Source organism: Idiotropiscis lumnitzeri, chromosome 5, assembly GCF_059441095.1.
Source record: "Idiotropiscis lumnitzeri isolate Australia: NSW breed Sydney's pygmy pipehorse chromosome 5, RoL_Ilum_1.0, whole genome shotgun sequence".
In the NCBI taxonomy this organism is placed as follows: domain Eukaryota; kingdom Metazoa; phylum Chordata; class Actinopteri; order Syngnathiformes; family Syngnathidae; genus Idiotropiscis; species Idiotropiscis lumnitzeri.
The window spans coordinates 3,590,483-3,606,007 of NC_142395.1; the positions used below are offsets into that span (position 1 = coordinate 3,590,483).

At 39.9% G+C, this 15,525-nt stretch overlaps 1 protein-coding gene across 4 annotated transcripts in view; it reads right to left on the minus strand.

Moving 5' to 3' along the window:
- Positions 1–413: 413 nt before the first annotated feature.
- il16 (interleukin 16) overlaps positions 414–15,525 on the minus strand; it is a 58,308-nt gene continuing 43,196 nt past the window's right edge. For all 4 annotated transcript variants that reach the window (XM_088295606.1, XM_088295607.1, XM_088295604.1 and 1 more), the window contains 8 exons: positions 13,574–13,679; positions 12,320–13,428; positions 12,023–12,177; positions 11,654–11,819; positions 8,901–9,002; positions 6,148–6,367; positions 2,101–2,229; positions 414–1,852 (listed from right to left, as the gene is read on the minus strand). In XM_088295606.1, the coding sequence (XP_088151732.1) occupies positions 1,692–1,852; positions 2,101–2,229; positions 6,148–6,367; positions 8,901–9,002; positions 11,654–11,819; positions 12,023–12,177; positions 12,320–13,428; positions 13,574–13,679 (2,148 nt within the window). In that variant the 3' untranslated portion in view covers positions 414–1,691. The remainder of the gene's footprint in view (positions 1,853–2,100; positions 2,230–6,147; positions 6,368–8,900; positions 9,003–11,653; positions 11,820–12,022; positions 12,178–12,319; positions 13,429–13,573; positions 13,680–15,525) is intronic.

Sequence of the window (15,525 nt, forward strand, 5' to 3'; positions counted from 1 at the left end):
GGGGGATTCCCTCATCTGTGGTCCCTTCTCAAGGTTTCTCAATTTTCCCCTAATGGGGTTTTGAGTTTTTCCATGCCCTCCTGGGGGTTAAGATCAGGGGATGTCGATTGTGGTTATGTAAAGCCCTTCGAGACTGTCTGTGAGTAAGGCCTATACAAATAAAATTGACTTGACTTGACATGTATAGAATTGCATTCTATTGTTTGATTTGAAGATGTTTTTTACTGCTAAGACCTTATCAGCCAAGACTGGACTCAGCCGGCAAGAAAGAGACGTCATTCCATTCTCCTGCATGGGCCTCAACAGCCTCACATGTGTCGGGAAACTTCCTGCAAAACCGTGAGCTTCCTCATGATATTGTAATAATTTTCATATCATACCATAAGACGAATAGGATCCTGATCAAACCGAACTGTGAGATGTTATTTAGACTACTCAATTTATTAACTAAACAAGCACGATATGGGGATGTGGAAGGAAACCATAGAAAATCTGGAAGCAGTGAGAACATATTGTACAAACTTCAAATGACATGTGAACATGAATCTGTCAGGCCAATGTGCTAACATCAATACACAGACACCAACAGAACCGGTACCTATTATGAACTAAAGTAGAAAATGATGACCTTGTGCCTCCAATAACAGTGACCTCTCACCACAAATTATTTTCTGTATAATTGACAAACATTCTCAGAGAAGCAAAGCAAAGTTTACCAAGAGTGGAAACTTAAACTGTATTGTATTTCATTTTAAATTACTGGCGGTGAAAAACAAAAATCCCATTTGTTCCCATGTTGTTGGTTAGATATTCGTTAAAATGTAATTATTTATTTATTTTTAAATATTGTACTATATTTTAAATATATTATCAATCCCTGATAGTTAACACAATGTAAATTGGAACTGATTAATGCTGAACAGGGTCCTTATCGAACCAGCCATTATCATACAAGATCACTGAGATTCTTGATTTGAAATTAATCAATAATTCTTGACAGTTTCAATCAGATGTTAAATTGCATAATTGAGAAGGACCGACAGCAACTCCTGAGTCGTCCTCTAACTATTATTGTATTATTGTAAATGAATGAAATTGTTTTTGAAGATAGATCCTGAATCATGTTGACAGGCTCTAATAGCTGATTTACATGAATTTTCTGACCCAAGTACAGCATTGTTGCTTCGTGATTTACCCCAAGGACACTCCTTGAGTTGCATGTAAGATAAGCTGAAGATCATAATAGTCTCAAGTAACCTTATATAGTTACTTTGTATATTTCTAATCATGTTTTTATACACTGATTGCATTAATTATTGCACACGCACACACACCTACATTTTTGCTTCTGTTGTCTAATAAGTTTCTATTTCCTTGCTTTCATTGTAAGCCATGATGTGCTAGTTTCAGTTTCGTTATGACTCTCCTTCAAGCTCTAATAAAAGAGGAGGTGGAACAGAGGAGAGGCTAGAGAGTGCGCAGAGCTGAACTGAGCGAGTCGCTTGTCCCCTCCTGGCCTCTCTCCCACTCGCGACCGGTAAAAACGAACAACCTTGCTTGGTTACTTTCTGGTCTTGGCCATTTCAATAAGCTCTCCCAAAAGACGTCAGGACATTTAAACCTGACATTGCATCAGATCATTTTCAATGAATCCGTTGTTGCATTTTGGGCCTCTTGACGTGTAACTGCGTCTAGTGGCTGTGTCTCCTCCTGATGTCCACTGAGATGGGCCCATCAGGTAAAGCCTTGATCATGTTCCAGGCCTCAAAGCGGGTCATATTCTCAAGTCTGCTACCCTGGATTTGCAAAACTTCATCTCCACACTGAAGGCCGCATCTTTCTGTTGCTCCACCTGAAAATAAATGTGAATGTATTATAATAATAATGTGGATGTGCGGTAAATGACAAGACAAGGAGACTAGGGCTCGTCAAGTCTCTTTTACTCTCCACACAAAACTGACTGTTCCCATTGCAAGCAAGAAGCTATTACCCTTCAACACTTTGATCTCAATATATGACCACTCCAATCCCGGTGCAAACAACTCAACATATACCATGTACAACAATATAATTGAGTTAACCTTGTAACTCATCCTTCACCTTTGAAGATCCTGTTGATGAATAATGGTCTATCTCCATGTATCGAACCCTTTCCTCCCTCTAGAGTGAAGCCAATTCCACTTGGACCTTTCTTCAGCTCCACACTCACCAAAGTACCTGGCTCGTCCACTGCCAACACACATACAGAAAACACAAAAACATTACAAAGGCCAAATTTTCCATCTCACTATTTATTTTCTAATCTAATTTATATATTTAATTGAATTATTGTTGTATTGCACTGGAGAGGGAAGCTCTCTAATCTCATTGCACACTTGAGTACAATGACAATAAAGGGATTTCTGATTCTGATTCTGAAATGCCACCCGTTGTGATTAAAAAAAAAACATTTCAAAACTTTTTTCCACCACCAACGTGGTCGATAACCAGTCCAAATTAAAATTAATTACATATTTTTAAGTGAGGTAGTAAAAATAAACAACTGAGATAATGTGGTTGCACAAGTGTGCTCACCTCTTTTTACTGGGGATGTGGTCGTGTTGCGAATCAACCAATCCCGTTCAAACTCAACTTAAAAGCGAGTCAGTATACTCCTGCTACAATTTAAGGGCCCCAAATTAACCCCCCAAAAAGTTTAGTAGTTTTCTGGGGCATTTTGTGACATTTCTATTTATTTTTTATTTTTTAATAACAGAAGCTTGAAGGTCCCATGTATTAACAGCAAGTAATCACTAGAAATATCTGCAGCTCTGTCTTCACTGTCTTCCATGGTTTATATAATGCCGTAGAACAGAGGTATTCAATTAAAAGTCACAGAGGTCCACGACAAAAATTTCTTCCAATTAAAAGGTCCAAACCAAAGTCCAACTTCCCGAAATGTTGAGCCGATGTTCACATTTTTATATAGTTTCAATATTTAGTCATTTTCAACAGAGCGCACTTATATACTAAATATTTAGCAATGTTCCCATTTAACACCTTTGCCAGTCAAACAAATATAAGGCGTTTATTTCACATTCAAGAAAATGTGGCTCCAGGAATTTAAGGGTGCCACTACCAGAAAAAAACTGTAAAATATCTCTTGCAGAAATATATCAAGTGCTAAGCATTGAGTAACATCTTTTACGGGTTTTTTTTTAAATCAAAGAGTTATCAGCCTAAAAAAAACGGAAAGCCTAATTATCGGGGTAAACCAGGTCAACATGTTCAGTACACAATCAATATAAATGGCTGTCCTCATGAAAAACTCATTCAAAATGAGCTTTGACACCACTTTTTCTTTTGAATATTTTTTTTAACTTCTCTTAATGAGAAAAATGAGTTTGTGACTGCCCTGCCAGTGACTTAAATCTGGGTTGGAACGGAGTCAGGGCCATTGGGATTTGGTAGATTATTTCACACATCTGGGCTTTGTGTTTTCCTTTAAATAATGTTTGTGCAACCACATTTAAGCGCTCCTTCACAACTTCCCCATCGCTGAAAGTTTTTTTATGTTTACCCCAAAATCCATGATACTTTTACTGAATATTCGTTTGCATGCCGCTGGGATGTAAACGAAAATGTAAAAATCTGTTGTACTGCAGTCGGAAGTTCGATGTTTTTGCGTGCGCTCACCTCAAACGTCAGCGGATAACTGTGCACAAAAGGGCGGTGCTTTGTTTCGTAGTGGCGCTTCGCAATGTTGCGACGGTTTCGGAGCATATGATGCACACTGGTTTTGAATTGGCTGCAGCCAGAACGAAGCTAAATTTCTCCGTCCATTCATTTAAAACAAGACGCATCGACCTCGCTAACTTTTTAGCAAGTCAGCAGCACTCTTTTCCGGTCTGCTGCGCAATTGGCAGTGGATCGTAAACAGAAGATTTGATTGGCTCAAATCAGTGACGCCTTTTCCGTATTAACTAGAATTGCAGCGCCAACGTTTGCGAATGCGCCGTGAAAAAAAACATCATAGATTGGCCATGGGTCTGGTCCGAACCATCCCGCGGTCCGCCATTTGGTGATGACTGCCGTAGAACATCGTTTGTACCCTTTCCTGACTTGTACCTTTCACCAATGAGATCCCTCTGATGCTGTGTAAAACCTTGGCTTATGCTATAAAATATGACTACAAAAATCCCAAGAAAAGCATACTAGAACATCTGAAATTTATGTTGGGTTACCCAAGAGCTTTTACAGTCTATGGCAGGTGTGTGCAAACTCCCATTTAACAAATTTGAATGTGAACACACTTTGAACACAGCCACATCCCCACTTACGTATAAGAGGGTGTGCATATATGTGCAACCACACAATATTAGCTGTTTAAAAAAAAATATATATACATATATATATATATATACATATATATATATGTATATATATATATGTATATGTATATATATATCTATGTATGTATATATATATATATATATGTATGTATATATATATATATATGTATGTATATATATATAAATATATATATATATATGTATATATATATATATATATATATTTCTCCTTTAATTTGCCAGCCTCATATGGAGCCTTGTCTTTGGCACTCTGTGTGGACCACAACTCTCCAAGCTTCTTGGCAATGTCTCCAATTGAGGTACCGGGGTTCTCTTGCTTGATCGGAGGCCTTTTGGAGGGATTCGGGTATTTCCCTTTCTCACACCTTTCGGAGGGACATAACTTTTCATGTCTCTGTCATGGCTGGACGATGTTTTGCTATTTTCCCTCTTTGGAAAAGTTTTTTTTCTTCTTCAATTGAGTTGTACAGGCTATGGGTCACATTTGTTATACAATGATTTCTTGTGGTCTATTTTTATATTATCACAAAAACCTGGAATTTGATCAATTGAATGTAGACTTCTGTACACTGAATGTTGCTGCCGTAGTAACAGACCTCTCGCAAATCGACAACCCCCTGTATGCAATACAATACACATGTATGTATCCAATTTCTGATTTTATGACAGGGAAATGCACAACAGGGTTGTATTGATAAATGCGTTCATTATTTGTGACACTATTTGATAATGGTGTATGGCAGTATATTATGACAGTGAACTGAGCATAACATAAATATTTAATCACCTCTTCTTATTATTACATATACAGTACACAACAAATTGATGAACTCAAAAGTCTAGAATGATAGGTTGTTCAACTATTGTTCGGTTTATTGTAATGATGATAAATAAATAATAAAGAAAATCTCAACATAATTCTTTATTTCCTATGACAATTTGAAAATTTGGTAAAGATTTTAGCAAGCATTATGAAAGCTGACATACAGTGGGTTGCAAAATTTCTCGGCACAGAATGAAGGAAAAGTCTTTCACCTGTTTGCATGAAAGGTAATAGCAAAAACTCAACAATCCATCACTGTTTTTGTTCATAAGCATTCTTTACTTCAGATGTATTGCATGAGGCTGTAGGTACATCAATGTGCCAAAAAGTACTGTTGCATCACTGATCCATAAGTGGAAGCGCTATGGTACCACTGTGAACCTCCAAACAACAGGACATCCCTCAAAGGTCATAGCAAAAGGCAAGAGGAAGAAGTCTCTCCAGGTGGCTGGGATGAATGTACTCAAGTCCACAATATCACACATTGTACACAAAGAGAGGACTCTTTGGGCGTGTTGCAAAGAAGCCATACCTGGAGAAAAACATCTCAAGGCTTGTTTTCAGTTTTCTACCAGACATCTGAAGATGCTGCAAGCAATCCGGGGAAGGGTGATCTGGTCAGATGAACTGTTACTGTGGCCAATGGAGCTGCAACCAAGTACTGACTATGACTTGATGTGAATACTTTTGCAACAATGAAATACAGACTTATGCAATTTATCCATAGTAAAGAGCACTTATGAACAACAACAGGGATGGATTGTTGTATTTGTGCTTTTTTTCATGCAAACAGGTGAAACACACTTTTCCTTTGTTCTTTGCTCAGAAATTTAGCATTGCTTATGGGTATGAACACTTGTGAAACCCACTGTACTTAATTTGCTTTGGCGGGCCACACAAAATGATGTGCTGGGCCAAATCTGGCCCCCGGGCCTTGAGTTTGACACCTGTGTTCTAGATGAACTTACGCACTTGCACAGATGGAGTCCTCACTTGTGCCTTCTCTCTGTTCCTCTGCTCTCTTGCAGACAACGACCACAGCAAGTTTTAGAGTGCGGGCCTGCCGTAGTGCCATAGTGGCATCTGCGTGTGTGACTCCACGGAGTGTTTGGCCATTTATAGACAAAACCTCATCTCCTTTCTGGATAGTGCCCTCTTGTGTGGCAAGGCCGTTGGGAAACACTTTGTGGACCTGCACAAAGAAGACAAATTTTCCACTTGTATTACCCTCACTGATGGTGATATTTCCACTGCACTAAATGACACAGATGGCAGGGATTCAGGGACACATAAAATCTAACCTCCTTTGTGTCCTACATCAAAGATGAGAGGCATGGTCCAATACTGTAGTCTTTTCAAATGCACATTAAAAATATTACTCGAACTGCGTTTTTTCATCTGCGTAACATTGCTAAAATTCGCCCAATTCTATCAACGTGTGACGCGGAAATCTTAATCCATGCGTTTGTTACGTCTCGCCTCGACTATTGTAACGCTTTGCTCTCGGGTCTCCCCATGTCGAGTATTAAGTCTGCAGTTAGTTCAAAATGCAGCAGCTAGACTCTTAACTAAGACGAGAAAGTTTGATCATATTACCCCGATATTAGCCAATTTGCATTGGCTTCCGGTCCACTTGAGATGTGATTTTAAAGTTCTGCTACTTACTTTTAAAATATTGCACGGCTTAGCACCTTCTTATCTCGTTGACCTCGTGGTACCATATGTTCCGTCCCGAAACCTTCGCTCACAAAATGCTGGTCTTTTAGTGATCCCGCGAGCCAAAAAGAAGTCCGCAGGTTCTAGAGCGTTCTCTATTCGGGCACCAATGCTTTGGAATGCACTTCCCTCAGATATTAGAGGCGCCACCTCAGTAGAAATGTTCAAAACACTATTAAAGACGCATTTATACTCTTGTGCATTTAGCTGAAATATTTGTTGGCCTGTTTACTGCCGCTTTTTTTTCTTTTGTTTTCTTTTCTGGCCCCTTTTCCCCCGGCTGGGGGATTAGGTGACGGTGACCCACTAGGAAGTTTAAGGCATTGACCAACTGGGCATGCACCTGTTTCAGTGATGTCGTCTTCCTGCAGCGCGACATTTGATCAATTTATTTATATACTTTAGCATCTAATTTAATTATTTGTTGGCCTGTTTACTGCCGGTTCTTCTCTTTTCTGCCCCCTCCTTCCCCTGCTTGGGAATTAGGTGATGGGGACATGCTTTGAAGATTATGGAACTGACGAACCGGGAAGGGACCTGCTCTGCCGAAGTCGTTTTCATGCAGCGCCTTTTCTGATTTCCTTATATTTCAGCACTTCATTGAACTACTTGTTGGCCTGTTTGCTATTTCTGTTCTTTCTTTTCTGTTCCCAATTCCCCGAATTAGGTGATGGCGATTCACTTGGAAGTGGCTGTACTGAATTTACACCAACTGACCGGTACAAGATCGAAGGCTCATCTTCGGATATGCTGCCATGGATATTACGGCCCTGGATGAGGACCCACTCCACTGAAGTCATCATCCTGCAGCACTTCATTCAATTGACTCTTATATTATCTCATCTATTATTGCATAGCATCATTGTAGGTGTCAAATGTTGCCCAGTTGGCATCCATTGCAGCCTGGTCATCCTGGAAGGGGGATTCCCCCATCTGTGGTCCCTTCTCAAGGTTTCTCACTTTTCCCCTAATGAGGTTTTGTGAGTTTTTCCTTGCCCTCCTGGGGGTTAAGATCCGGGATGTCGATTGTGGCTATGTAAAGCCCTTTGAGACTGTCTGTGATTAAGGGCTATACAAATAAAATTGACTTGACTTGACTTGACTGTAGTGGAGATCCTATTAAAACTTTGAACCTGATCACACCTTTTGATAAGACTGCACAAGAGAAGTTTGTGTAGTTTTCAAAGAAGCACCAGTGGTTGGGGCTTGGGTCTATTTTTTTCCTGACCCACCGACCTCAGTGGCAGTGTCGATTAGAGGATTTATTACTATTACTATTAATTAGCATTATTAATAGATGTAGCCTACAGCAATACCTTGAAATGTTCTTTAGATGTATTGACATTGTATAACAAAATACAGTCATTAACAGATCTAGTAAAGTAAATGTGATCTGGAAATGGTTTGTGGTCAAAACATGCTAGTACCCATTGGAATGTACAATAAGTGCTACTTTCAAAAATTACTTGCTCATGGCGATCAAACTAAACAACCGACAACATGACTCTTTGGGCTCTATTTTCATGTCCATTTCAATTCTGGTGTAAAGTGTGGTGTGTTAAATACTATTTTTTGCGAAGCTTGTATTTACTTGAATAATATCTTGGAATTGATGCAAAATCACCAAATATGAAGTATATTCAATTCAAAGACTGTTCTCATAGCTTTCTTGGATTCTCAAATACGATCTAAATGTAGACATCTTTACAGCCATTTTTTTTCGAAACATTTCTCAAAAACTGCCCACAGGCGCCACACTCCAGCAGTGTTGGTTTGCAAGGCACAGTGGTAACTTGAACACGATGTTTTGTTCTGAGACGTGCTAAAGACAGCTAATATGGCACAATATTTGCAAAGTATGCAAATTATTTTTTAAGTAAATCAAACTGAGTTAACTGAGTTAAAATATTTAACTGAGTTAAAATGTTTGGGATTAATCACGTGAGTTATTGCTTTAATTTTGACCGCCCCACACATTAGTTAAGTTATTTTGAGTGACGCTTACTCACTGTAAGAGCTTTACACTCCCGGTCACAGCCTCCAGCAATGCTGAAGCCCAAGCCAGCTCCTTCTTCGTTATGCAGAATCACAACATGGATGTCTTGCAGTTGCTGAGGAGAAAGCTCTTGTTTCACACCGGTCATAATAATTACATGTCTATTTGTTAAATCTCAACAATGAACAGACACGATGGACACAGATGTTGATGGAAAACATATACATAGCAAATCAGACCAGAGCAAATCCGGCCTGCCCACAGTCTCTGACCAGCCCTCAGTGGCCATGAGGTCAAAGGAAAATGTAAGATATGGTGGTGTCATTTTGAAATTTTTGACATATACTTAACACTCAAATACATGTATTTGCCTATTTATTGTATCGAAGGCGTGTGTGTGGAGAGGGTCCACACGTTCAAGTTCCTGGGAGTACAGATCTCCGATGACCTTTCTTGGAGTCACAACACCACAGCAGTGGTAAAGAAGGTCCGCCAACGTCTGCACTTCCTGAGAGTCCTCAGGAAATTCAACCTGGACAGGAAGCTGCTGCTGGCCTTCTACCACTCGTCCATCGAGAGCCTGCTGACGTACTGTGTCTCCACCTGGTACAGCGGCTGCACTGAGGCGGACAGAGTGAGGCTCCAGAGGACAGTCAAAACAGCGCAAAGGATTATTGGCTGCCCTCTCCCCCCACTGTCGGACATCTACACCGCCCGGTGCCTCAGAAGGGCTCTCAACATCGTCAATGACAATACCCACCCAAACTCACACCTGTTCGACCTGTTGCCCTCTGGAAGGCGCTACAGATGCATCAAATCAAGGACCAATAGACTGAGAAACAGTTTCTTTCCGAGAGCCATCTCCTTACTGAACTCTCACACACACACGAGACCACCCTAACCTCGCAAAACAGCATTGTGATGTGTTTCTATATGCCCTATTCAGTACTGAATTCCATTGCACTGTCTTCTTTATTTATCTAATTTATATATTTGTCTGTATTATTGTTGTATTGCACTGGAGAGGGGAGCCCTCTAATCTCGTTGCACACTTGAGTACAATGACAATAAAGGGATTTCTATTCTATTCTATTCTATTCTATTGAACTGTTAAGTATAGAAAGATGATGCTGATGGCGGCCTGTAGCTGTTTTAACTCCAAAAACAAAAATGAAAAGTTCAAAATGGCTCACCTTGACTAGAATCTCAATACGCATTGAGGTCAACAGTAAAATCCAATCCAATTCGCTTGCACTCCTACTCCTGGCTAAAAATCATTGTGGTCTTCTTCTTCTTCATCTTGGTTCATTAACAAATTACAGTTCTTTGGTGCGTCCCCCTAACTGCTATACAGGAAGCGCAAAGTGTTTACTATATATAGTTAAGAAAGCAACCCTAATTGTATCCAGCCCCATGAACAAACACGCGAGACAGGCGAAGCATGTTTCTGCCAGTTGTCGGTAAAACGGGCGACGGTCAGGGACTGAAAAGTCAGTCGCTACTTGAGTCGGTTAGTGATGATTACACTGATGGGCAATGCTTGGTCCGTCATTTTTTTTTTAAGTTTCGCCATTCGTCAACTGTCAGCAAAACGAGTGTCCATCAGTGCCGGACTGAAGACGTTTCATTGGTACTGACGGAATACCCACCTCCACGAGGTAGCAAGTAACAACTTAGTAACATTTTTTCTGCTATATTTAGTGACTTTTCTGACCCCTTCAGCAACTATTTTTTTTAAAAATAAGCGATCATGAAATAATCTTTTGTTTTGGTGCAATATGCTTCCATACTGCAAATAAGTTCAATGTGTCATGTTTGTATACTTGTGTATATTTTTCCAAACTAATGATTAGCACACATGACAGCAGTGGTTCTAGTGTTAGCAACGTTGATATTTCTGTATTGTGGAGGGAAGAGGGACAAGAAAATTTGGGCTGCTCAAACTGTATGCAAATCTACTATAATATTGTACATCTTGTACATTGTACATGTCTGAAGTAACATAAATTGTTTTATAATACTCAGGAGATGTTGGGTGCATGATGACTACAGAGATTACACCAAATCCACATCTGGGTTGGGTAAAATTGACAACTGTAAAAGCCATTAATAACAGGGCATCCTGGTAGCTGAGATTCACACGTATGACTCACAGTTCTAAAGTTCAAGGTTCCAAGCTCGATTCTGGCTTTCCTGTATGGAGTTTACCTATTTTTCCCCATCCTTATGTGGGCTCTCTGTGTGTCAGATTCCTACCACATTTAAAAAATATGCATGTTATGCTAGCTGAAGATTCTAAATAGCCTAGAGTTGTAATTGTGAGTGTGAAAGTTTTTTTTTTCTTTTCCATAAGTGCCCTGTGATTGGCTGGTGATGAGTCCAGGGTACACACTGCCACTCTGATTTCCACATGAATGAGTGATGAACCTTTTTTTTCCAGAAAAACACAATTAATGTACATGTGCGAGCCTACTGCATTGAAAATATGACCAATTTCAATCACACATTATGCTCGTCTAATGAAGAGTCAATCGCTCTTCACTTTCATCTAGTGATAATTTGACTTATTTGTGCATAATGTTGTAGAGGTTTCTTTGTCTTCTGTTCTCTTTGGCTTTCTTTTCTAGGCCACGATCACACCAACATTGCTCATACATTGCTCTGAAGAGAGGACAAGCTCTCTGCTGATAGCAACGTCAGGTAGGTGGGTCGCCAGTTGCCTATAACTACTGAACACGATATTGATTTTTGGTGCCATCGTATTACCTTAAGCGCATCTTCGTCCAGAGCTCTGACTTCTTTAATCATCATCTCTATTTCCTCTGATGGGATAGCTGAGATGACTGACTGAGCACAAACAGAGGGAACTGCTATTTCCTGGGGGGATGCCCCCTCCCCACAAGAAATGGTACACGTTCTGAGGGTGGCCAAACTGTGTTAAGGGAAAAAAGAACAACAGATGATGGCATATCATCACACATTGTGTAGTAGTTGCATACTATTATCTGTACAATTGTGATGATAAAATGGGAAGTGGCTTCTTTTAACTTTCGTTTTACACCCACTTCCTGTTGAACAGAAACTCAGCTTTTATCTAGAGTTCCTGCTTCCACATCGAAATGTGCAAGTACTTACCTAATAGAAAATCCAGTGTCAGTGACATCTGAAATGGGACCACACTCATGAGGGTTTATTACATCTTCAGCGGTGAACGATGAAAAGTTTGGAGAGGAACAGGCCAGACCATGGTCAGTGGGCATGGGAAGGGTCCGCATCAATGCTTGGGAAACCTGTTTCCATGTCAATACAAATGGAATACTTGAATCAACATTTTCTTTAAATGCTCAACATTTTCACGCTATGAGTACAGTGTGATTATTATCCAGGCTAAGTTTGTAAAAAGTGAAGGAACATTTTTGAGCGTAAGAATACCTGGTTGCTAAAAGCAAGGATTTTGCCAAAATTCTCCCCTTCCAGGTCTCGATAAGCGGTGTTATTGTCTGTGGACGAATTGTCACTTGTATTCAAGTTACAATGTTCTGTTTGATTCTTTACTTCTTCCTGTTCGGTAATTTCTGGAGAACTCCCATCTTTGGCATGACTGTATCCCAAGGAGGTGAGGCTTGGATTGGAGCAGGCATTGGACTCCACAGTACTGCCGACATCTACTTCCTGTAAATCTGGTATTTCAGTCACAAGCACTTTTTTGGAGGGTTGGATATGCAAGGCATGTTCGGTTGGAACTAAATTAGAGAACAGTGTCCCAGAGTCTTCATCAGCCTGAGAAGTCAAGTGACCTGTAGATGAGTGGTTAGATTGAGGTTCAGCCCTTGGCACATTGTTTGTCCCAGTTGTCTCAAGATTGAATGATGGGATATAAGAGGTAGAAACTGACATGTTTGTAACTGCAGAAGATGCAGGCTGGTTTTCCGGGATTTCTTGTGAGGTTTCATTTTTGTTTCTTACATATTTTCTGTCAAACTCTCGCTCCATCAGAGGAAGCGAGATAGATGGGACTACATGCTTCTTACTGTCCACTTTGTGTGAACTGGATGTGGTTGAAAAAGTCTCAAATGAGTGGATTTTGTCCTTAATGGACAGGTTGGAAACAGATGAGTCAAATCTCATATTGAAGCTTCTGTAGAAGCCCACAGCATGCCAAGGTTTTACAGGTTCACCCTGCATCTTCTGGTCTTGCTGATGCCGAATTTTTCTCAGGCTCTGGCGAAACCCAGCAGGCTTGGGTGCCACTGGAGGGCCTTTTTTTGATCTTGTGGAGATCTCATCTTTGTCTTCAGGGGTGACGTCAGACAGATAATTTGCAGTTTCATCCATGCTACTGCAATTCAACTCTGCCATGTTCTCTTCATTTTTCATTGTAACAGCACTCGCTGTGATGTGTAGGTCTCCGGCTTCTCGCAAATCTTGAGACAAAGTGTCCACAAGGCGAACCCAGGGATCCTGAAGCTGGTGTCCAATGCGCGCTTGCCTCCTAAGAGCTCCTCTTTTTGATTGTGAGCAAAGCTCGGATGATGATCCACCTTTCCACACAACATAAAGGAGTGTATGAGTTTAACTAGCATAAGAATTTATATTTACACTATGTCCATTATTTGTTATAAACTTGACAAAAACCCTACAATAGACTGAACCCTACAATAGACTGAACAACAGCTTGTAATTTACTAGAAACCCCCTGCAAATGCAAGGATATCTTATCGGTGCGTAGCTTGGCGTCAAAAGTGAACTCTTCTTTGCTCCTCTCAGACTGATTTCTCATTTGTTCTTCTTCCTGATTGACAAACATGAAGAAATGTGTCACGAAATGCCGTAACTCAGACCACTTCCGCTCAGGCACTCACACACACAACATTCACACACTGCTACAAACACACACGCACACATACCAATTGAAATACACACACAAGAGTAGATCTTAAGCTGTATAGTATTAAAAAATATTAAATTTTAAACAAATTAGTACACAGCAAAGACTAATTTGCAATAAAGCCATATGTACACAATATATATATATATATGTTTTTTTTTTTTTTGATACATCAATAACTAAATGTTTAATGCTTTTTGACATGAGAGGTTGCAAAGAATTTCAATAGTGTCTGCGTACCAAACTTTTTCAGTGAAGCCGTGATTGGCTGTCATGATAAAACTGGCCATCAATCAAACAAAAATGACATCACATTTTTAAAAATACTTTTAATGCCGTACTTATAAGCAACTCAACATTGGTATTTCACAACAAAAACTTAGCTACTATGATAAAATTAATTAATAAGAAAAATATTTTTATAAATCCTTGTCCTGAGCACATTGGTGGGTTCGCCCAGCCCCCTATTGCCCGGCGTGTTGTGATATTTCACATTTGGTCTGAAGTAGTGTATTGGCAGATTACACATGCAAGACAGGTTGGGCCTGTTTCTGCCAGTGAAATGGGCGCACATGGGTACTTGACCCGGTTAGGGACGATTAAAGGGACAGACGAAAAACCACATCCGTCCTTGCTTAATCCGTTCTTTAAAAAAAAAAAAAAAAGAAAAATTAAAAAAAAAAAAAAAAAAAGAAAAAACAAACAAAAAAACCTTCTCGTCCTCTGGTCTCTGCCCACAAAATGGGCATTCGTCCATGCACATCTCTGTATATTTATCTATGCGAGACTAGAATCTTATAGTATGCCTAGTATGTTTCAATAGCTTTAGTTAATGAACATTGCCCATATACAGATACAATAAAATCACAGGGGGCAGTTAAAATGGCTGGAGAACATTTGCTAAAAGTATTTCTAAAAATTGCAGCCACTTCGGAGGTGAGATAGCATGTTATCACAGATCTCACAGAGGCCTCTTGCAAGGTTAAAACCGGTAATATTGTAAAAAAAACACACAGTGGTGGTCAGAGACGGCCAAGTCCACAACAGCGGACTCATCCGCGGACAGCCCATGAGAAATAACTAAATCGAGAATGTGTCCCTGTTGTGAGTTGGCTGCATGACATGGGTAAAATTTAAAATACCATTAAGTTTTAAAAGCTCCTCAGGGAGTGGCAATATTTTGACTTTCACGGTCTGTGTCCATGTTGGTCGCCATTGTTGGGTGACGTCAGATTCAACCCAGTCAAAGCTTTTTCTCCCCAATTTAGCAATTTGGACCTCCCAGTTCAAAGGGGCGTTCCAGGTCAGAGGTGGGAAAATACTTCCCACCTTCCTCGAATGCAGCATTAGTTCCCTGGTTTCTTTCTCTCTTTGTCAGCTTATTGTGTTTGCCATCTCGGTTAGTGATGTCAAGTCATGTCCGAATGTTTGACTGACGCTTTAAATGTGTTTTTGGACTTTTTTTTTATCTATTTACACACACTTTTGTTTATTGAAAAATAAATAATTTTGGGAGAATCCGCCTTTACCGCCTTCCTGCTTCCCTGCACTTACGTCCCAACTACATGTACCGTGACAAATAAAAGGGTCTGTTACACGCAAAATCTACTTTTTTTTTTTTTTTTTACTCTTAGCTTGTTAAAATGTTCAATCCTCACCAAAACCACCCCCAGAGTGGTGACTTCCTCCATTCACCAATCACGGTACATTCTCAGAACCTCTATCTTTGTATAAGATTGAGGAGCCAGCT